General features: G+C 36.5%; 1 protein-coding gene across 2 annotated transcripts; it reads right to left on the reverse strand.

Moving 5' to 3' along the window:
* Nucleotides 1–2,423: 2,423 nt before the first annotated feature.
* LOC126977480 (cytochrome P450 302a1, mitochondrial) lies at nt 2,424–24,564 on the reverse strand. 2 transcript variants are annotated; one of them, XM_050826322.1, is made up of 8 exons: nt 24,357–24,564; nt 21,259–21,490; nt 13,539–13,723; nt 10,417–10,618; nt 8,371–8,533; nt 5,879–6,127; nt 3,599–3,805; nt 2,424–2,544 (listed from the first exon to the last, which is right to left on the reverse strand). In XM_050826322.1, the coding sequence occupies exons 1-8, from the start codon at nt 24,547–24,549 to the stop codon at nt 2,431–2,433; spliced, it is 1,545 nt and encodes a 514-aa protein (XP_050682279.1). In that variant the 5' UTR covers nt 24,550–24,564; the 3' UTR covers nt 2,424–2,430. The 2 variants fall into 2 exon arrangements, with proteins under 2 accessions (XP_050682279.1, XP_050682280.1); XM_050826323.1 differs by lacking the exon at nt 24,357–24,564 and adding an exon at nt 23,141–23,260.
* Nucleotides 24,565–25,152: the final 588 nt, after the last annotated feature.

Here is a 25,152-nt window from a genome sequence, read left to right on the forward strand (position 1 = left end):
AAATACTACCTTATTGTAAATATATAAATTCTCCTTATGTCAAAAAGTTAAATTTGGTATTGTTGTAACACAAATTGACGGTTCAATTACGATTGTGATGAAATTACGGAAAGATTAGATTAGATTTAATTGGGAATTTGCACGATGCGTATTGTCCTCTTCTTTCACAATTTATTGCCCTGTCCTTACTTTTGAGATTTTATAAGTGCATAAATTTGTACAAGTAAAATTTTTCGGGTATATTTTTATAAAGGAATAATAAATCTAAGTTATAATAAACAAATTAAAATAAATTCAAAACAAAACTATACATTTGAATAAATTATTTTACGTGAGAAATTGTTATTGTTACCACCTGGGTGTTAAAATCTGAGTGGTAAATGTGAATAATATGTATTTTGTTATTTTCAGATATTTATCAGATTTTTTATTTTATGGACGTGGCTAATAATATCGGGTTGTGATAGCTCAGATTTAGATAATGTTTCATTTTTACCACAAGAACTGAATGAAAATAAATTCACTGAAAAGCCACTTGAAGAAGATGTATTGAAAACCAAGACACATGTAATACCAGAAATTGAGCTCAAAAATAGCACTTCAGCACTATTGAACAATATAAATCAATCTACAACAGGGCTATCAATATCAAATCAATCACTTGCAACACCAGCGCCAAGTCTAAGCAAATCACAAAGCAAATCTGCAGAGGCAACGTCATTTTACACGCCAATCCCATTTACTCCTATGGACAAAAAAACTATAACAACAACAGATCTATCTATAACTACCTTACCTTATATACTTAATCCAACAACTATAGTGGAGCATATTCTTATGTCCAATAACTTGAATGACTTGAGTTCATATAATTTAATTAAAAATTCAGAACCGGTGACATCGACACTCTTACCGTCACCAACATTGTCTACAACACTTAAAACTATATTCACAATAACCGAAGCACCTAAATTGAAGGACATCTCAAAAACTGCTGCTACCTCAAGTCTTCCCGTAATTGCACCTTCACAAACCATGACCAAACCACTATTGAACAATATAAATCAATCTACAACAGGGCCATCAATATCAAATCAATCACTTGCAACACCAGCGCCAATTCTAAGCAAATCACAAAGTCTGATAAAGAAAATTATAACAACACCTGCGGAGGCAACGCCATTTTCCACGCCAATCCCATTTACTCCTATGGACAAAAAAATTAAAACAACAACAGATCTATCTATAACTACCTTACCTAATATACTTAATCCAACAACTATAGCGGAGCATATTCTTATGTCCAATAAAACAAATATAGTCGTAAATGAATCACTTAAAACAACAAAACCAACAATAACAAAAAATTCCATTACAATGGAAAGTACTGTTCCGACAACCATGAGAGCAATACAAAATACATCTAGAAAGACAAGTGAAACTGAAATATTTATACGATCGATAACACCTAATATTACATTAAATCCTTCATCAGCAACAACGGCGTCAAGAGTAGCACATACTACAAAACATGTTCTACCAGAAACTTCAACCACAACGACTTTTAGCCCAAAAGTTGACTTGAGTCCATATAATTTAATTAAAAATTCAGAACCGGTGACATCGACACTCTTGCCGTCACCAACATTGTCTACACCACCTAAAACTATATTCACAACAACCGAAGCACCAAAATTGAAGGACATCTCAAAAACTGCTGATACCTCAAGTCTTCCCGCAATTGCACCTTCACAAACCATGACCAAACATACAAATGCCCTATTATACGCTAATAAAAATCCAGCACTAGAAGTAAAAACTACAAGGAATAAGAATAATTTATCACCAACAAAAAGCACAAATAATCCAATGGTTCCGCCAATTATAGAACCAATTCCCTTCGACGAAATATTAGTAGAGCCATACTACATTAGTGAATCTAACCCAATGGAAAATGAAAATAAATTGAATGATAATAATGACGTTAAAAATGAACGGTTAGTTAGCTTTCCCATTGCTATTTTAATCGGGACACCAATTTTATTTCCTTATTCTGAAGTACCTGCAATTGCAAGCCGAGATTTTTACTTTAACAATGTACAACCAACATATCCAGATAACGAAATTTTAATGAATCCAGCATATTATGATCCGTCTAGAGCATTCTATGATAGGCCAATACAATATGTACCAAATAAAGAAAACTGGTTTGAAAATACATGTGGAAATGATAATGATATGGCGTATTTCAGATACTACTAATTATAAGCAGAAAAAATTAGGAGGAAACTAGAAAAATTATAGATAATACTCATATAAAATCTACACATAATATTTAAATACATATATATTAAAATATTAATGTAATATCAAAGGCAATAAATAGTTAAACAAAATCTTTCAATATTTTTTATTTTAATATACTTCGCTCTACAAAAATCGTCGTGAAAGTTTGAGCGCCACCGGTTTATCGGGTTTGTTTATTAGAAGAGTTTTAATATTAAGTTCGCCACCGATCCATTTCATATCGAAGGCACGAAACAGCTGAAACATGGTAAAAAGAAATAATCTTAAACTATTTCAGAGACAATTGAGGAAGTGAGACAAAAAGAAAGATTAAGAAAAGACAGAAGTATAATATGTAGCATTTGATACTCTCAAAAAAAAATACATTAATCACCAAATCATCAAATAAAATATATGAACGATGCGGGAGTCGAACCCGCGACCTCTCGCGTTCCGTGCGAGCGCGAGATCGTATCGTTGATTGATCTTGTATGAGTTGTTCAACTCTCAGGTTCAATTAATCCCAGAAGTAAGTGTGTTATCACTTAAAAACAACAAATTGTTTAGATACATAAATGTTTATAATTATAGTCATGTTTTATATGTTTTTAAAGTAAACGAGATGGTACAGAGTTCAGATTTTCGCCTGAGATTTTTAATAGGAGATCACAAAATTTAAACAATTATTATTTTATTTAATTGGCTTCAAAGAAACTGGGCGTCATTAATAGAGCACGGCAATACTTCAAGCCGGCCCACATACTAGCGCTCTACAAAGCGCAGGTCCGGCCACACATGGATTGCTGTCATCTCTGGTGTGGCGCACCCCAGTATCAGCTCGATCCATTTGACCGCGTGCAACGCAGAGCAGCTCGAATTGTCGGGGACCCAGTGCTCTGTGAACGGCTGGATCACTTGGCGTTGCGTAGAGTCGTCGCTTCATTGTGTTTCTTCTACCGCATTTATCACGGGGAGTGTTTCGAAGAGCTGTTTAACCTGATTCCTGCCGCCGAATTCCACCTTAGCACGACACGCCACAAGTTAGGATATAATCCTCACCATCTGGATGTGTGGCGGTCCTCCACAGTGCGGTTTTCAAGGAGCTTTCTTCCACGTACTACAAAGCTGTGGTATGAGCTTCCTTGTGCGGTGTTTCAGGGACGATATGACATGGGTACCTTCAAAAAAAGCACGTACACCTTCCTTAAAGGCCGCTCCTGTGATTCCTCTGGTATTGCAAGAGATTGTGTGCGGCGGTGATCACTTAAAAACAGATAAATACATTCGTATCAAAAGCCAACATGAAACTTACCCTCATAATTGTGATGCATATATTTTGTTCAGCCAAATGTTTTGCAATGCAAGACCGTGGGCCAAATCCAAAAGGCAGACTTAAAAATGGATGTAAATTTTCAAAATATTCCGAGTCTCGTATCCATCGCTCGGGCTTAAACTTTAGGGGATCACGTACATACTTTGGTAGTCTTGATGCTGTCATATTCTGGGTTACTATCACTGTCTAAAATAACAATAAAAGTGACAACTTCAAAATTCTTACACTCTAATAAGTCTGTTTAATAAGCGAGGTTTTCAAATGATTTCTAAATCTACTATATTTTTCAAATTCAAATATTTTTATTCAAAATAGTATGTGACGTCACTTATTGAAAGTCAAAAACTACCACCCATTCCAAAATAAATACCTCAGCCTGAGAAGAATGGGCGCAACCAACTCAGCGGGCTTTTTTTTCATCAAAAAATATGTTTACAAAGTAATATTGTACAATTAAACTTATTATTTAATAGCCTGAGGGCAGTCACTCCATTCCCAATCTGTGGTATCATTAAGAAAGTCATTTATGTTATAGTAACCTTTACCACACAAACGTTTTTCAGCAATTCTTTTGAATAACGTAATACTTTTGTTTTGTACATTTTCTGGGATCTTGTTGTTAAAGCATATGTTTGGAAAAAAGTCGGTGAAAATTTGCATTACATCAAAATACTTTTGTTTTGTACATTTTCTGGGATCTTGTTGTTAAAGCATATGTTTGGAAAAAAGTCGGTGAAAATTTGCATTACATCAAAATAGTTTTAATCAATTCTAATACGTGTTTAGGTACATTTACTATTCTTCAATGATGATGTAGTTATACGTTATTACCAGTGGGAGGCTCCTTTGCACAGGATGCCGGCTAGGTTATGGGTACCACAACGGCGCCTATTTCTGCCGTGAAGCAGTAATGTGTAAACATTACTGTGTTTCGGTCTGAAGGACGCCGTAGCTAGTGAAATTACTGGGCAAATCGGACTTTACATATTATGTCTCAAGGTGACGAGCGCAATTGGTGTGCCGCTCAGAAATTTTGGGTTTTTCAAGAATCCTGAGCGGCACTACATTGTAATGGGCAGGGCGTATCAATTTCCATCAGCTGAACGTCATGCTCGTCTCGTCCCTTTTTTCATAAAAAAATACCTCATACATATGGAACAAAAAAATATGTTTTAATGGGATATATATATGATCTATATATCTATAAACGATTTACACCTATACTAGTACACTTATATATTGACGCATCACGATATATCTGGAAACATTAAAAAGCTTAAAAATACACCCGCAAGAGTTTCTTATTTCGTGAATAAAACGCTGTTTCTGTCGGGTCAGCTGTATTTTTATAAAGTTACCGCAGCAACAAACAGTTATTGATTTGCATTTTACGACAAAGCAGAGGATACACATTTGAGGAGGAAACACAAGGAAATGATTAATCGAATGAATCCAAAATAAATAATTTAATGCTTAGATAATTAATCCGTCTAGATTGAGCCTCTTGCTGATGAAAACTAGACAACCGATGAAAGCCAGGTTTATTTCTTTACCCCCTTATTCATAATAGTCTGCTAACTTAAAGCATTGCTGATTCTCACTCTGTCTTCTTCTATTGACCTAAGTCAGAATGAGAAAAAACACTCCTAAGCGGCTAGCGGAACATTATGAATACGGGGGCTAGTGTACGTGACAAGCTGCGTCTTACACTCGCAATTTTTATGTCACTTTGTATTATAGTGCGCGCATTGCTCAAAATAGAGGTTAACTGTCAATCTCAATTTTTTTCGACACTCACGTATGATCTAAGATCTTATACTGGATTTCAAGCTTTATATGATTGAGTTGTTGTGTTGACATTTTCTATCAGAAGAACTAAACCACAAATGCTTTTTTTTATGCAAAATAAGGGACGAGACGAGCAGCATGTTCAGCTAATGGTAATTGATACGACCTGCCCATTACAATGCAGTGCCACTCAGGATTCTTGAAAGCCCAAAAATTCTGAGTGGCACTACAATTGCGCTCGTCACCTTGAGACATAGGATGTTAAGTCTCATTTGCTCAGTAGTTTCACTAGCTATGGCGCCCTTCAGACCGACACACATTTACTTCTGCTTCACGGCAGAAATAGGCGCCGTTGATACCCATAATCTAGCCGGCATCCTGTGCAAAGGAGCCTGCCACTGGTAAATTCTTTTTTTTACCAATTGATAAATTGAAAGTTTAAACAATTAAAGTTCCTTCAATCTTACTTACATCTTTAGGAATCTTATATCCTTTCAAAATAATATCACTTTGCATCACTCTCCCCACTCCAATTGCAACAGGATTTAATCTCAAACTCTCTTTTACACAGGCTTTTAGGTATGTCGCCTTAGAAAGTGTATCCATGGTTATCTTACATTTACTATCAGGAAGTAACATTAGCAGTTCTTCATATAAGTTTTCTTGGCATTCAGGATTCCGACATAAATGGTACAGGACAAAACTAATGGTGTAGGCAGTCTGTAATAGAGTATAAAATTAGTTTTAATAAATCCATATTTTATGTTAAATTCATTTAGAATATAATATAAATATATTTATTATTATTTATCCATAACCAATCGCATAACAACTTGTGCGAGGCTCCTTTGCACAGGATACCGGCTAGACTATGGGTACCACAACGGAGCCTATTTCTGCCGTGAAGCAGTAATGTGTGAAAATTACTGTGTTTCGGTCAAAAGGGCGCCGTAGCTAGTGAAATTACTGGGCAAATGAGACTTAACATCTTATGTCTCAAGGTGACGAGCGCCGTTGTTGTGCCGTTCAGTTTTGGGTTACAATATACTGCACGGCACTGCATTGTAATGAAATGAAATGAAATGAAATGAAATGAAATGAAATGAAATGAAATGATTTATTTGTATGAATCGTGGTAACATAGTTGTTAACAATTAATTGGTGTACAGCACAATTCGCCAATATATCGGCATACAAATATTTGATTGTCAATATTGGAATATCATATTTAATTTATACTTATACGTTCTTAATACACATTACATAGCTTTAATTCAATGATATAATATAAAATAAACATTAGTTTGTAGGTACCTCTCAAAAAATGGGAAGGGCGAATCAATTACCATCAGCTGAACGTCCTGCTCGTCTCGTCCATTATTTTCATACAAAAATAACATTTTGCAACAACACTTGATAAACCTCATGAAGCTACATCAGTTCGTGATGGGGCTTTGACACGGAGAGAAGAACTAATAAGAAACTCCCAGAACCATCTTTGAAATCATCAACAACAAAGACTACTAAATATAATATATATAATATTAAGCAATTGTACCTAATTGCGCAGAACAAGATAAGAATCTTGCATCATTATTCTAGATACATCGATTATACAGGATGGACCAAAAGTCCGTTTATAATTGGAATGATGATTAAAAAAAATAATTACAGTAGATCATACATTTTCGAAAGTAAACAAAAGGGAAATTTATTTCTTAAAAATCACATCATCCATATGCAGGATTCATTATTCTGGCATTGCAGCAATTCAGAGTGGAAATTTTCGATAACAGCTTTACATGTTTCTGTTGAGATGTTTTGGATTTCTGTGCGAATACGATCCTTTAATTCGTCAAGAGTTACTGGATTGGTGTCGTAAACTTTAGCCTTAAGATATCCCCAAAGAAAGAAATCCATTGGTGATAGATCCGGGCTACGAGGCGGCCAGTTAATGTCCCCTCTTTTCGATATCACTTTTGGGCCAAAAATGTCTCAAGCTGCCCTTAACGAGTCATTGTATGACAAGTGTGTATATGTATAATCGACTGTACTATTGTTAGCCTTTTTTGTCAAAGAACCTTTAATATATTTCTTAAATTTGTGTTCAGTGATCCTGGTATACTATTTGGTATTATATTTGAAAATCTAATACCAAGACTTATGAAGGAGCCCCTAACACTACCTTAGTTATTAAATTTTAAAAACATCGGATCAATTTTTTTGTAATATACGGAGGGGAATTCGATTAGAAGAAGCAATCTGTGAAGTAATTTCATTCAAAATCACTTATCTGTTATATAGAGGACTATATTTAAACAGTATTAATCCTCCAAAGATAACCATAACTTGGCATACGTTTAACATAACCTACAGCCGAAAATAAGCTGTATTATATCAAAAGGTATATTTAAAACTTAAAACATATTTTTTATAATTTTGTATTTCAATGATAATAAATGAGAGACCTACACTAAAATATAACTAAAATCAACAGCCTTTTCAGGAATAAAATCTTTTTTCAAACAAAATCGGAGTTTCGGAGTATAATACAGCAGTGGGAGGCTCCTTTGCACAAGATGCCAGCTAGATTATGGGTACCACAACAGCGCCTATTTCAGCCGTGAAGCAGTAATGTGTAAACATTATTATGTTTCGGTCTGAAAGACGCCGTAGCTAGAGATATTACTTGGCAAATGAGACTTAACATCTTATGTCTCGAGGAGACGAGCGCTATTGTATTGCCGCTCAGAATTTTTGTGTTTTTCAAAAATCCTGAGTGGCACTGCATTAAAATGGGCTGGGCGTATCAAATACCATCAACTGAACGTCCTGCTCGTCCCATAATTTCATTTAAAAAAATTGTTGTTCATAAAAAAAAATAGTATTCCCGCGCCTGTGTGCGGCATAAGTTATCTTTCTAGGGTTAAGTAAAAGGAATATATTAAAGTTCTATAACCTACCGTGTCAATACTAGCCATTAAAATATCGACCATCATTCCAGTGATGTCCTTGAGATCAACATTTGGAAGGTTTTTAAATGAGGATAACAGAGAGTTATCGTTTAGATCAGACAGTCCGTCCTCAAAAAAGTTTATTTTTCTATGCAAAATGTCTGCCGCTACTCTGAAAATTTAGAAAAAGTATAGTTCATACACACATATTGTGGCGCCATCTATGGGGTCTACATTGCAGTTGCCTGCTCAACCCAAATTCAATATATTAGGAAATTTATGGAAAAAGAGGACAAGCGAGCGTACGGGTCATCTGGTGTTAAGTGATCACTGCTAGAATTAATGGACTAAATATAAATATTTTGTAAGAAATATCATTTGGTGAAATGAAAGTGATGACGAAAATAATCACAGATTTCACCAGAACTCCTTAAAGGTAACATCTTACTGATTCTTAGCGATTATAACGTCCGCCAGATTCGCTTTTCACTGAATGATGCAGATGCCGCTGCTGACTCTGTTGCTGATGTGGTACTGTATATTATAGCTATCGTCCTGTTATCGTCGACTCTTTTGACCTTCTGTGTCAGTTTTGCCGACCCTTAGTAAAATTTTTGAAAAAATTCTTTTAAGCCAAATGCTTACTTACTTTAACTCTCATAAGTTACAATTTGGCTTTACGGACTGGACGTTCAACAACGGATGCAGGTGTTGAGCTGATCAAGAATATTTTTGATGCCTGGGAGGAATCGCAGAATGCACTTGGCATCTTCTGTGATTTATCTAATGTGGTATCTATCTATCTGTGGTTTTTGATTGTGTTCAACATTTATGATGGTTAGGAACCTATGTCACTATGTCATAAAAGGAACTGCGCTCGATCTTCTGATTTCATATCTAAACAATAGAATTCAGAAGGTGGACGTGAATGTCAGGAGATCTCCTGGGACTCAGTAGAGGGGTTCCACAAGGGTCTATTCTCGGACCGTTCCTCTTCTTTATCTATATAAATGATCTTCCGAACCTTATAGAAAATAAACATACAGTAGTATTATTTGCGGACGACACTTCACTAATTTTCAAAGTGAAAAGAAACCAAGTTATGTATGACGAAGTGAACGATATTTTCTCTGACATCGTGTACTGGTTTAGCTCTAATAACCTATTGTTAAATAGCAAGAAATCGAAATATATAAAATTTACAGTACCAAATGTCGAAAATGTAGATGCAAGTATTTTGTTAAACGGAGAGGTGATTGAACCGGTGGAATCTGCTATATTTCTTGGCATTACTCTGAATTCCAAATTACAACGGGGCTCCCATATTGAAGCATTGGCGAACAGACTTATTTCTGCAGCATACGCGGTTAAAAAGATTAGACAAAGATCCAACTGTAGAACAGCGCTTCATCAAAATAACGCAAATGTTATGTGTATTAGGGTCTTTAACCACCTTCCAAAGAATATCAGAGAAATGCCTAAAACATTAATGCATAAAAAATTAAAATTATGGCTAATAGATAAATGCTTTTATAGTTTAAAAGAATTCTTTAGCCAAAAATAATAGTAATTTTTTGAGAGATACCTACAAGCGAATGTTTATTTTATATTAAATTCCTACAAGCAAGAAGTGATGCTGGATAACAGAATAAAGAGGAGTAGCACAAAAGCTTCACTCAGTCACCACATTTTAAAGAAATAGCTGAATTTTTAAAGATTCATTTTATCAGTATGAGAAACTGTTCCGTAAACGTTAACCCACCATTACCAATGAGAAACAAGTCGATGAGTGAATGCTGTTACTCGTTATGATTAGTTGTTACTTCCAATATTTCTTCATAAGTCTATATTTTCGTTTCATACAGTCCGCTATCTTTAAACAGCCGCTATGTAGTGTTTTTTCTCATTCTGACTTAGGTCAATAGAAGAAGACAGAGTGAGAATTAGCAATGCTTTTTAGTTAGCAGACTATTATGAATAAGGGGATTAATATTTAACTATTTACTTTGCCTAATTAAAATAATTATAAGTCCCAGTCACATGATACACACTTACTTCTCCAAATATCCCTGTGATTGCGCAAGTTTGTTATACAGAGGTGTTTTGATAAATCTCCACATAATCCCTTTGTCCAATTTCATTATTCCACTGTTAGAACCAAATGCCGCATCAACTATTTTACTACTTCGTGACGTCACGTCCATCTCACTTGCAGAAAAGCTGTTGAAGCGCTCGTTGAAAGCTATAGCTCCGATTGCTGAAGCAAAATTAATAAATTAATTACAGACTGAAATAATATTTTAATAATTATGTACCTATACGCAATTTAACTAAAATCTTTCGGCCTTACAAATAAAATTGGCATAAAGTTATAACTAACCATAAACCAAGAATATGAAAAATGTTTACAAATAGACATTTTGCTTACGCATGGTTTGTTCGGACGTTTAACGTTTCCCGCGTTTATTTGCAAGGCAGCTTGTCATTAGGAAAACTTCAGAATTATCATTGTTATGACAGTGTTGTCAACGATAGTGTAAACATTTTGCATTTTCTTTGTTCATCATCAGTTATAACTTTATACCAAGTTTATTTGTAAGGCCAAAACTTATTAATATTATTCCGGGAGCAAAACTTTCACTTCATATTTACGATAAAACCATAAAGGATACAATTAATGCTGACAATGAATTATGAATAAATCACAACCTAACCATTAACTAACTTAACTACGGTAAAATATTAATAATAAAATCTTAAAGAGTCCTAATACATTGAAATTAAAATACCTAAAATATGCATGCAAATATGAAAGTAAAATAGGCAAAATATGCACGAAAATCCATAAAAAGGGCCAAAATATGCAAACAATTAAACAGGAAAAAATATAAAATGTCATATTTTTAAATATTTTATTTTAATTTTATAAACGCTTGAACTGACAACTATTACAAGAAATACCTACTTAGGTAACAATGAAATTTAAGATTTACCTTTAAAATATGTATTATGTTATGTGTATGTAAGTAGTGTTCTAAATTTTATTTTGGTTTTAAGTAATTGCAAATGCGTAGTTTTCATGTTCCCTATACTTCTAGTATAAGGCTTAGCACGCACTGCGATTAAACGCATGCTTTTAAACGTAAGTCTGAAAACGCAAATTAAATTAACATATAGCTTTCTATACAAGCGCACGCATTAACGACTTTTTTCAATGACTGATTTTAAAAACGAAACTTGCTACATTTTGATGGCGGTTTGTAAAAGCGCGTTTTTTTCGTGCCCACATAGTATTAGTATGGTGGCGCACGCACGGCGGTTAACCGCATTCGCTGGAGGAGCGCAGAGGATAGATCTTTAGGTGATATTGCCTTACGAAGTGCAGTGTCTTTATTATATTGTAGATTCTGTAGTAATTAATAAACTTATCGGGATGCTGCCGTACGTCGTTGTACATTTTGCAAAAATATCCTTTCAAAATGTCTTTGATCTGGTAATGGCTATACCCAGTACGTATGGCGGCGCTGCTTTCGTTTTCTTTTTTCTATTTTGAAAACCAAAGCCGCAACACATGCTGCTTGACAGATATCCACGGTGATACTGGAATAAAATTAAGCAAACCGCCAATCGCAGTGCGAGGTTGTATGCGGTTTTGCGTTTTCAGCTATTTCTAAACCGCTCGCCTTTAATCGCAGTGCGTGCTAATCCTAAGACGGTATTAATTATTAGATACATACTATCCATCCCTACTCTGTGGTATTACTTACCAAATTTCATAGTTCTAGGTCAACGGAAAATACCCTATAAATATTGATTCCCATTGAGAGTGTCGAAATATACATAGTTTCTAGCGGCGTAAACGGTCGTATCTGTTTTTACGATAACTTAGAAGTTTGATTTTTTACAGCTTTAAGAGTCTGTAGACCTGAGCATATCGTATAGATTCCCATTGAGAGTGTTGAGCATTGAAAATTTTTGTATATCTACACATATTTAGACAAATTGTTAGTTAGTGTAAAAAATCATTAAATATTTTTTTTTTATTAATAAATTAATTATTATTTTATTAAATTAATTAATCTAATTCTGCTTACAATTATTGTAATTTATGGAGTCGGTGTCATCCAAGATAGGTTTGTTACTACATACATAGTTATAGGTGAGATGTGCTTTAGTCGAGGAGGCGAGAGGCGAGAGCGGGTCGCTGCGGAAGCACACCGATTTCAAAAATAACAATAATCGTAACTAGATTTAGATTAATTAATTAGATTGTATAAAAAACGCAATTTATTTATACTTTTTAGTGTGCATCTATTGTTTTGGAGTAGTGTTTTTGAAGTCGGTTGTTTTTTTGTTAAAAAAATCTTTTTGCGTTGACCTAGAACTTTGATTTTTTTTTACAGCTTTAAGAGACTGTTGTATATCGTTTTAGATTCAACTCCAGATAAAGGGTCTTGACAGACAGACCGAGGGACGGTCAACAAAGTCGGACAAAAATAGGGGTTTCGTTTTTGTCGTTTGAGGTGCGGTACATTAAATAATCTATATATATAAATGAATTGCTGTTCGTTAGTCTCGCTAAAACTCGAGAACGGCTGGACCGATTTGGCTAATTTTGATCTTGAATTATTTGTGGAAGTCCAGAGAAGATTTAAAAGGTGAATAAATATGAAAATGCTCGGAATTAAATAAAAACAACAAATTTGTTTTTCCTCTGATCTGTCCCCCGTCGTTCAGAAATCAAATTAAAAAAATAGTTTTAAACAAATAACTTATAAGAATCTTTAACGAATCACTAAGCACATCTTACTAACTTTCTCTGAAGGTAAAAAACAAACTTAATTTTAACTACCTATAGTTGGTAGATTTTATGTACGATATAATATTTGGTAGGTTGGAGACTCGGTTGTCATCTATTTTTATACCACAAAAATTGTAACTATTGATTTTTTTATTATTACTTTATATGGCAATACCACGTTTGCAGGGTCAGCTAGTAGGTAATAAAAAAATTCGGTTTTCTAATAATAAATACATACTCTTTTAATTCAGAATATATCACCATCTCTATTGCCCAAAACATAACATTTCACCGTCTTAAATGATGTATAAAATTAACTATAACTATAACACTGTTGTCTTCGCCGTATCCCAAAGTAATTAATAATAATTCTTACCTTCGAGGTTAAGCCGATTCAAAAGCGGCAGAAAATTATGAACAACTGTTAGATTGTTATTTTTAATCCAATCAATAAATTCTGTTACTACATCGTCCATAGTGTTGACATGTAATTTTGCATTTTGAGGACCAGAAAAATGTTTTTGGAATGCACTTCTAAGTCTCCACCATTCAGGGCCATTTCTGAAACAATAATTTAAAAAATATATGTAAAAGACACAGATAAGTAAACTAATGATCTTTTGAAATTTTCAGTTTTCATGGTTTTAAGTACAAGCGAGTTTTCACACTATTTCGTCGTTGTTTCAAACGTCTTGGTCTCGGGGAAACTATCTTAAGGCGACACTAATTGCCAGCGCCCTTGAGCGATGAGTTCACGGCTGCCGGCCCGCCATCTATTTAACAAAGCCAATATTTTCAAAATTCTTGCGTGGAAAACAGTATGTATGCTTTCAATCCTCGTTATTCACTACTAATCTGAATAAATGAACCTACACAAAAAAGTACAAGCTATAAGAATAACTTTTCTGAGAGAAGTACCAAAAAAATGCGTCACGCCATGCCAAAAAACTTGTTTAACTTCAAAGAAATGTGGTAGTTCAAAAAGGCTCGGTAGTGTTAACTATAACCAACAGCAAGCATTAGCAGCCTACAAATAAAACTTAAGGAAGAAGTGTAACAGGATTAAGTAGTGTTCGTAGCTCGAAATGCTATACTTTCTCCACAAAACTTGTCTAAAAACACCATGTTTGCGTGTTTTCTGTTTACTCTTCGCCTTAAGAGCCCGTGTGTCCCGCCTAATAGACCCGTCGGCAGAGTTTTGTTTCAGAAAATTTTTGAGCGTGATTGCGAGTTTCGCTGTTTATAGTACGTCAATGGAAAAATCACTCAATTTAAATAAACGTAAGTTAAATATTTATAAACTCTTAGTTATACAATTATTGTGTCTATTTCTACTGTCTATCGCAGGCCAAACACAGATTTACACCCGCGTACTGCATACTTTAACTACACACAGCACGCATTATATCGAATGATTTTGAATAATGGTCATATCGCGTTAGATAATGTTAGTAATCATCACGTTGTACAATAAATTAAAATTTATGTAGTGTAAGATGAATTTGTAATATGAACGTAATACGTATTGTCTACTGCCGTGAAGAAGTAAAGTGCAAGCATTACTGTGTATCCGACTGAAGGGCGCCATAGCTAGTGAGATTACTGGGAAAATGAGACTTAACATCTTAGGTATCAAGGTGACGGGCGCAATTGTAGTGCCGCTCAGAAAATTTTTGGGTTTTTGTAATAGACAGGGCGTGCCAATTACCATCAGTTGAATGAAATGCTCATCTGGTCTCTTATTTTCATAAAAAAAATAACATATCCACTACATACTCGAAATAAAATGGTTTAGCCATATGAGATTGATTCTGCGTTACATTCTGATATTGGCAGTGAATTAAGTTCGATGCATTTATTCATTAAAACTAAAAGTTTAAAACAGTCAGGCTCATAGTACTCACAATAAACAATCCCCGCGAATTGTAACTTTTACGAAGGTCCGTATTAATCGTATGATCAAGGATTACTTATTAAGACTCCTTCGGGAATATGGGCCTAATTAAGATCCGGGTGACGTCAACAGGCTGTCGTAATTAGAAAATATTAAATAATTTATGACTTATCTGTAACTTTTCCCACTAATCTTACGAAAAACAGGAGAAAGAAACGAACAAAACTACAATAACAAAAAAAAATATTCGAATTCACACGAAATAAATAATATGTGCCCGGTGCTTAACACTAAACTGCCGGCGAGTCCTCTGGCAATTCACGACTATAACTTATATCTCTGATGGCTTCTCCGAATACCTAATCGAGCCAAATTACCTACGACAACGTGGCACCGTGAAGCATGTGGAAGCAGTTGAGACACAGGTCACCAAAGCCTAAATTGCCCCGGGAGTGAATGGTAACCCTGCCACGGCAAACTGCATCTGCACACATAACACTTTCCTGGTATCTAGAGAAGGGCCTCGTCAGCATGAGCCCCAATTACAGGGCAAGGTCATTACAATGGTGAAGACCTATCAGCACATCACTCTCCTGGCTGCCCAGTTAAATATAGGTCTATAAATTACTCCCTGCTGTACGCAAAATACACTAATGATATTCCGCTTGAACCGACGCGACGGCTTCTTTGGTATTTTACGGAACAAGGAATGACTCCTTGGTTATAACTCGTCGCTCAACTTGAAGTGTTGAAGATGCTGCGTCGACTAAACCTCGTGGAATAGAGCAAAAATGGCTTTCTAAAAACGTGGGGGAAAAGGCAGGCGCTGGTAACTGAGATGGTGCTAACAGGTTAGTAAAGGTTGCAGTTTTATCTATACTATAATATATAAAGCTGCAGTGTTTGTTTGAACGCGCTAATCTATGGTAATACTGGTCCGATTTGAATGATTCTTTCAGTGTTGGGTAGTCCATTTATCGAGGAAGGCTATAGGCTATTTTTTCAAAATTAGGGATCCGTAATAAAATTGCTATTTTGTAACACAAGGTGTAAAATCGAAAACCTATTTTTGCGTGCGCTGCAAAAACTAGTGACAATAGAACAAAATGATGTACAGGCTATAATATAGGCAATATTTTATTACTTATAAAACTATCGCGTGAATTATACTTTATATGGCAAAACAACGTTTGCCGGGTCAGCTAGTTTATTATATAACATGATGATATGATATCATATGATGTCATTGAGCTGTCACGCCGAACATACTACTGATCCATATTTTAATTCTGTTTCAGATTATTTTTGCTGCAAATCAGCGCTTGCTGTCCCAGCCTCAGAAAGTGGTGCTGCATCGGTACAAGTGTTGGTGTGTCGGTGTGGCTACCCATCACAATGTTTTAGGATAGTATATTTCCTAAGTATTTTTGTCCTGTTAATATAGTTGCTAAGGTATTTATTGTTTTCAGATTTGTCTTCTGCACATAGCAACGCGCAGTTTGTGTCATTCGCGGACCAATAGCTGAGCTTGTGTGTGAAGTGATTGTTAAATGGACCAATAGTGAATAGTGAATTAATGAGTGATAATAATCAAACATAAACAATGTTTGTAGCCAAGCCAGTGATCTTGTGAAATGTGACCTATGCTCTCCTACACGTTATAAGTGCAAGAGGCTTAAAAATTCACACCGGTAAAAAGCACAGTTCCGCGTTAGTTTCGGATATACATCATAGCACCTTGCCCTCGACAAATAACGCATATCATGTTACAACAAATTTTTCGGAATTATTAGAAAAATTAAAGAATTCGTTTCCAATAGTAAAGCGAATTCCAAAAGGGGCTCGCATTACTGTTGCAACTGCACTCTCCAAAGTCATTCAATCTACAGTAAACCAAAATTCAAAAGATAGTTGGGAGCATTTGTTCATGTTCGCATATTTAACTTTACATGCTAAAAAAGATGACCACTCACACAGAAAATAAAATCAAATTGTTCTGACCCAAATATCTTTGGCAATATTTTAAATAGTTACCAAAATTCAAAGTTCAACATTTTTCGAAAAGTAGAACAGAAAGTTAATGACGGTGACGTGAAAGGTGCTGCATCTATGCTTTTTTCAAATGATATCCTGGCACCCGATTCAAATGAAACACTTTTGGCTTTACAAAGTAAACACCCATCAGCAGATGCTAATTGTGTTATTCCGGAACCATCTTTTTCCGATAATCATCTACGGGCTAATGATGGTGATGTACTAAAAGCAATAATGTCTTTTAAGACTGGTTCTGCCGGCGGCCCCGATGGACTGACACCCCACCTTATATGTCCTTCCACAGGGGATGCGGGTAGAGCGTTGCTTGAGGACATTGTTCTCTTAGTAAATCTCATGCTTTCTGGAAAAGTTAGTACCGAAATTTCCGAAATTTTATATGGTGCGAATATATGTGCTCTTAAGAAAAAAGATGGTGGTATTCGTCCTATAGCCGTGGGCTGTACATTTCGACGCCTTGTTTCTAAAATTTGTTGTAAACATATTTCTCCTTTCCTATCAACTAAATTCATTCCAACTCAGTTGGGTTTCGGCTGCAAAAGTGGTTGCAAAGCTGCAGTCCACGCTGCGCGAACTTTTTTAGAGAGGAACTTTGGTGGTGTCTTTCTAAAATTAGATGTGAAAAATGCTTTTAACTCTGTTGATAGGGGAGCTCTGCTGAGAGAAGTTAAAAATTCAATTCCTTCAATCTATCATTATATTTGGCAATGTTATAGTAAACCATCCAAATTATTATTCAAAAATCATCATATCAAAATAATCATAATATTTGGTCTTCCGTTGGCTGTCAGCAAGGCGACCCTCTTGGTCCAGCAATATTTAGCCTTGCCATTCCGCCATAACAAAACTAAAATCAAAATTTAATGTTTGGTACTTGGATGATTGTACTTTGGGTGGTGAAGTGGACTCTGATTTAGATGATTTGAAAGTTGTAATAGAAAGTTTTAGCTTAATCGGCCTTGAGTTAAATTTTTCGAAATGCGAGCTTTTTATCGGCGAAAATTTCCAAATTTCAAACCGGGTTGATATTTAATGCCCGGCCCCCAATATTAAAGTTTTGGATAAGAATTCACTTCACCTTCTTGGAGCTCCATTATTTCCTGTTTCAATTCCAACGATCTTAAACGATCACATTAAAAAATTTAATAACGTTTGCTGAGAGATTATTGAAAATTTATTCTCATATGGCCTTAACTATTATTCGGTCTTGTTTATTTGTTCCAAAATTTATGTACCTCTTAAGGTCTAGCCCGTTATGGAAATTTCCAATTTTGCTTCATGTGATTGATATTTCACTTAAAAATATTTTAGAAACCGTTTTGAATTGCGCGTTTACAGATCGTGCATGGTCTCGAGCCTCTTTACCGATACGGTTTGGTGGTTTGGGTACTCACAAAGTTTCGGGCGTTGCCTTACCAGCATTTCTATCTTCAGTTCATAGTGCTAGCCTTTGGTTACTAGAATTGTAAATCATGCACCAGGTAACTCAGAGATTGTGTATTTGAAAGAAGCTAACAATGCTTGGCTAAATATTGCAAACATTCAAAATTTTCCAGACGATTTAAAGTGTCAAAAAGCATGGGACGCACTTCTTTGTAAGTCAGCCTTTGATGATCTTTTTATCTCATCTACTGACATAACAGAGCGTGCTCGTCTTTTGGCCGTGACACAAAATGAGTCGGGCTTTTGGTTACAAGCCTTGCCTTCTGCGCCGATTGGAACGCTACTTGACAATGTGACATTGTCAATATGCGTATCACTCCGGCTAGGTATAAAACTGAATGAACCACATCAATGTACGAGGGGCGGTCAAAAAGTTCGCGGAATGGCGGGGTTGGCGGGGGTGAGGTCGCTCCTCCAGGTAGCCGCTACTTGAGTAACTCATAATTACTATATATGCCAATTTCTAGCCTAATTGGGTCATTAGCTTTCGAGTTACAAACGAGTGAACAAGTAAATCGGGAACAAACTAGCCACTATGGAGAAAATTGAACATCGCGCCGTCGTAAAGTTCCTCACCAAACAAGGAAAAACGCCTCAAACTATTTTGCAAGAGATGTTAGCTGTTTACGGAGACTCTGCTCCTGGTCAAACCATGATTTACAAATGGCACGGCCTTTTCAAGCAAGGAAGGGAGTCAATTGAAGATGATCCTCGACCTGGACGGCCCATTGAGGCCACTACGCCGGAAATCATTGAAAAAGTTGAAAAACTTGTATTGGAAGACGGAAGGTTGAAGAAGAAACAACTTGCAGCATCAGTTGGAGTATCAGAAACCACAATTTTAAATATTCTTCATCAACATCTTGGCATGAGTAAAGTGTGTTCAAGGTGGGTCCCGAGAATGCTCACGCCGCTGCAAAAACGTGAGCGCGTCAACTGTTCCCGCGAGTATTTGGACCGCTGTGGAGAAGTTAGGGAAGAAATTATGGCCCGAATTGTAACCGGTGATGAAACTTGGGTTCACCACTATGAGCCTGAGTCAAAGCAGGAGTCGATGCAGTGGCACAAAAAAGGCACACCACCCCCAAAAAAATTTAAAGTGTCGCAATCGGCCGGAAAGATCATGGCGACTATTTTTTGGGATACTGAAGGTATTCTTTTGATCGATTATAAAGAACGTGGTGTTTCTATAACGGGAGAGTACTACGCTTCCCTATTGGACCGATTAAAAGAAGCTATTAAAGAAAAAAGAAGAGGAAAACTGACAAAAGGTGTACTCCTTTTGCACGACAACGCGCCCGTTCACACGAGTCATGTTGCGACGGCTGCCATTCATCGATGCGGTTTTGAACAACTACGCCATCCACCCTACAGTCCAGACCTGGCCCCTAGCGATTTTTATTTATTCCCAAAGATGAAGAAAGAGCTGCGTGGAAAAAAATTTAGAGACGATGATGAAGTCAAGTCGGCGATTTCGGCGTATTTTGACGCCCAAGACAAAACCTATTTTTTCGACGGTATTAATAAGTTATATGCCAGATCCCAAAAATGTATTCGTGTTAAGGGGGAATATATTGAAAAGGAAAAATAACATAATGTATCATTTCATCTTTTTTCCCAGTCATTCCGCGAACTTTTTGACCTCCCCTCGTAGATGTGGCGTTCAGGTAGATGCTCTTGGACGCCACGGGTTATGCTGCCTAAAATCGGCAGGCCGTATCAGTCGTCACGCCAGCATTAATGAAGTCATCCGCAGGGCATTTGCCGCTCTTAATATACCAGCTGTTTTAGAGCCAAATGGTATTACCCGCCGCGATGGCAAGCGTCCTGATGGAATGACGCTGGTGGCTTGGGCACGGGGAAGGGCGCTGGTGTGGGACGCTACTTGCGTCGACACTCTGGCTGCTTCTCATATCCAGGTTACGTCAGTTGGTGCTGGGGCTGCTGCTTCGACTGCCGAAGACACAGTCAGTTGGTCTCAGTGAGTCATACATCTTTGTGCCATTTGATGTCGAGACACTTGGCCTGTGGGGCCCAGAGGCGCGGAGAATGTTCAAAATACTATCATCGCGCCTCAATAAGGCTACTGGAAACCCAAGCGCTGGCAGCTATTTCGGTCAACGGATCAGCCTTGCTATCCAACGCAGTAATGCTGCCAGTATTCTTAGTACGCTTCCACGTAATGATAGTTTTAATTTTATGTAGTCCTAGTATTGTAAATATATTTATAAGATTTGTTTTGATTAAATAAATTTGATATAACAACACTACATCTATCATTGCTAGTTTGACTTAACCTAATGCGACAAAGAAAGGAACATATAAAATTACAAATTATCAAATAAAACATATTTGGTAAGAGAAAAACTTAATTAGCCAGATAATGCCTGTATTTTGTAATTGAATTGACTAATAATAATTCAGTTTAATGGACGACAATTGTGAAATACCTCGCGGTCAGCATTGAGTGCTTCGATTCCATCGACTCAGTATGGAAGTGCACGTAAGAAGGACTAAATAATGGCTTGCCCCCATGTGCTAGTCTCTGGACAGCAACTCCCCCACGCCTGCAGGCGTCAGATTCTCGGGCTTAGCGAGAAGACTATACTTCATGTCTATATTTGTAGCTTATTAGAGCAATTCCGTGACTCTATTTTAATTGTCCTAAGCAACGGCATCATTTAAAAGAAAAATATGTATATATTACGTAGACAGAAGACCACCAGTGTTGTACACTTGTGGCTTACTAAGACGGTAGTGTAGCATCGCCACATGGCTTCTCCTCGCAGGGTACCGGTCGCAGCGTCGGAACATCGCCTCCATCACATCTGGCTCATAGATGTGAAGCAAGTTCACACCTGGACACTCCCTCACCAGGCCGCCATACCGATGCCAGTTCAACCATGAGGTCTTGTCCAGAGCTTCAGCATCGTAGTCCCCTAAAAAGATGTTCCAATCTTATTAATCTATTGTAGAAACTAACAGGAGGAGAGGGTGGAGATATCTATAAAAGGCGGTGTCTCCCTAACATTACTGTTTAGCTAGTACTTTTATATTCTAATTACTAAGGAGCAATTGTCCCACGTGGTCAGCGGTGGATTTACAATAGGGGCAGTTGGGGCAAGTGCCCAGGGCAGCAAATTTTTTAGGGCGGCAAAATTTTGAAAGTGAAATTAATTTTTTGATAGTCTTATTATCAATGTTGCTCAATATAATTAATTAATTCTGTTAATTAATAATTTCTGGTTAAATTAGTAATTCAAGAAATTCAATTTATCCATTATTTGTAAATTATAATTTTGGCACGTTTAGTAAAAATTAAAAATAAAAACGATTTAATCAATTTATTCCCTTGGAGATTTAAAATAATAATCGATTTTTTTATTTTATTTATTACAAAAAAATTAATTAGTATTTGTTTTGATAAATTTTCTGCAACAAATCAGTTATTTTAGTTTTGAAAAATAATATATATAAACTATAAGTTTAAGTAAAATTATTGGGGCGGATTTTTTTTCCGGTGCCCAGGGGCGGCATTAAGTTTAAATCCGGCCCTGCACGTGGTTGACTATTTTTTAAGGGACGAGAGAGAAGGACGTTCATCTAATGGTAATTGTCCGCCCATTACAATGTAGTGCCGCTGAGAATTCTTGAAAAACCCATAACTTCTGAGCGGCACTACAACTACGCTCGTCACCTTGAGACATAAGATGTTAAGTCTCAATTGCCCAGTAATTTCACTAGCTACGGCGCCCTAAGACCGAAACAGTAATGCTTATACATTACTGCTTCACGGCAGAAATAGGCGCCGTGGTAGTACCCATAAACTAGCTGGCATCCTGTGCAAAAGTGCCACCGACTGGTAAACTGTTTGCGACTTGACAATGAAAATCGGTAGTTAGGCGCAATAGATTCGCTCTCCTTTTCTATCTTAGCTCCCTTAGAGATGTTCTTTTCTCCAGCACGATTTATTTGTCTTTTCGCTAGTATATTGTCAGTTGCAGATACCAATCATTAATAATTAAAAACAACATTAATATGCACATACAAATACAATCATGACTATCTCCCTTCTACACTTTAACCATGGCTTTCATTATACCATGGATTTAAATCAAACCTTTTATACAAGTTTTTATACACCCTGCTCCATACTTAACATGAACTTTTGCAACATTAGGGGAATCCACTCCAACGTAAACTTCATCCAGCACCAATTTGGGATGGCGCAGTCGACCTTGTAATTCCTTACGGCGACATAGATATTTCTACCGAGCAATACAGCATGTTTTACATACCCCGAAAACATAATTTCTTGCCTTATACCGGGGTATCTGTATTCATTAGGTAGGATATATGTCGTCTCATCAATTTTACGGTAGAGACATGTCTACTATGACTGCGATTAGAGTTTGAAGACTGCATCTGCGTCTACGCGTGTTTCTGCAGGGCCCATAGTGCTAAAGCAGAAACGGATTTTCTATTGGACTGAGTTAAATCTGCAGTTGACGTGCTTGGACAGATCCCATGAAATCTTAATCATGGGGGATTTAAACGTGTTATAGTAAGTATATATTGCACGCACTTACTGCGCAGGATGATCTGTGCATAATATTGCGTATTGGCGTATGGCCTGTCCCAATTAGTTTAGTCACCCGTCTCCCAGACGTGGACAGCCACATACCATCTTCATTGGATCTTTTCCTGGCTCCACATCCCGACAGAGAACTACGCCCCTCTTAAGACGTACGACTATTGCCTGATTAATAATTTAGTTCAAATCACACGCTCACGTCGCAGAACACCAACGACGCGTCTCGTATGTCACCAATATGTCACTACCTCCTTTAGTACGTATTACCACAGAGTAGGAATGGATACTTAGTATTACCCTACCGCTACTTCGTAAAGGGTTGAGCTAATGAGAAGAAGTAGCAAGACACTCATTGCCACTCTTTTATATCAAGATTTACATTTCCATCGATTTACAAATCATTTCAATTACAATATAATATGTAAAAGCAAGCATGCCTTACACGAGTAAGTCAAAAAAGTAAAATATGTAAATTAATACAAAAGTTATTGAGTACAGTAGCTGCATCATCCACACACACCGTAAATAAATAAAGGTATTCTGTGAGCATTTTATAAGCGATTATAAATAATATACATATATATAATAACTTTTAAGAATCTGAAACCGAGTCTCCGGCAACAGGATCATCCTGCCACCACAAGCAGCGCCCGTTCACGAGCATGACGCATGTGCCAGCCATCGCCGCCCTCAACCATATTGTAGGGAAGGGGACGACCCGTCCCATGTCACCGCCACAAGCAGTGACATTTAAGCGAGCATGACGAAACCTAATCTACATATCATGCAATACTCGTCAAATACCTCTACTTACAACTTGATAATTCTGCTGAAACTTGTAATTAATATTACAAATTATTATTATATTTTCACTAACAAGGAAGTCAAGGAAATGACTTTTCTTTTAATATTCCCACCGCCTTTGAGGGATGAGCTTTAATAAGAAGTGGCATGAAACTCATTGTGACAATCACTCACTCACAAATCATTTCAGTTACACTATATGCAAGGTGATGCAACAATAATACTCAAACTGCAAATACTCAAAAATCAACTTCCTTGTGCGCTGTTTCCGGAGCGATACGACATGGATACCTTCAAAAACAGCGCGTATGTACGCCAATTGAGAATGGCGATAACTTCACGTCGCCAACACCTCATCCATAAAATAAAATTAACTACTAAGTACCAACTTAAATAGCTATACCTACCAACAACTGGCAAGTACTTGTATAAAGTACCAATGATCGGATAACTCCTTGGACCCGGAATATCTTTAAATTCTAATGTATTTGCGTCATCAATCAGTGTTTTAGAGCAACAATAGCCACGAATACAATATCCTAACACTTTTGCTTTGATTGGAAAGTTCAAAATTATTTTAAAAATACTTAACACACACATTTCACACGCGTTGCTAGAACCACTGTGCTTAAACTGAGAGCTCAGAATTCAAAACTTGCGTCGGTAAGATAAACATTATGCACATATAAATAGGTAATATGCAACAAAGGTATCGTATGGCTGGGTGCATAAATGAATTTTAAGCTTACTTATACGAATGATTTTAGTTTGGAGCACCCAACAGTCAGTTTATAATTTATAAGAAAGATGCTAACAAAAATGTTGTTATAAAACAGTAATAGGTACACCGCCCGACTTTATCCGGGTTCAATAATTCGATATATAAAGATACTGCACCTTATTTTATGTATGAATATTATCACCAAAAGGTTATTCGATTTGATTTCCTTCACTTTTTTTATGGAAAAGTGGTATTAAGTGATCATCGCCGCCAACATTCTCTTGCAATACCAGATCAATCACAGGAGCGTTACCGGCTTTTGAGGAAGGTGTACGCGCTTTTTTTTGAAGGTACCCATGTCGTATCGTCCCGGAAACACCGCACAAGGAAGCACATTCACCACAGCTTTGTAGTATGTGGAAGAAAGTTCCATGAAATCTACACTGTGGAGAACACCACAGATCCAGATGGTGGGGATGATA

The sequence above is a fragment of the Leptidea sinapis genome, chromosome 45 (assembly GCF_905404315.1).
Source record: "Leptidea sinapis chromosome 45, ilLepSina1.1, whole genome shotgun sequence".
Lineage (NCBI taxonomy): Eukaryota > Metazoa > Arthropoda > Insecta > Lepidoptera > Pieridae > Leptidea > Leptidea sinapis.

What these genes read in the sequence shown, in the direction of transcription:
- LOC126977480 (XM_050826322.1), bottom strand. Translation starts at nt 24,549, where the DNA reads ATGTGTGTGTTAAGTATTTTTAAAATAATTTTGAACTTTCCAATCAAA. An exon ending in CAAGTACTTGCCAGTTGTTG is followed by an intron (nt 21,491 to 24,356) that starts GTAGGTATAGCT and finishes ACATCTTTTTAG; the next exon opens with GGGACTACGATGCTGAAGCT. An exon ending in TATGCATCACAATTATGAGG is followed by an intron (nt 2,545 to 3,598) that starts GTAAGTTTCATG and finishes ACCATGTTTCAG; the next exon opens with CTGTTTCGTGCCTTCGATAT.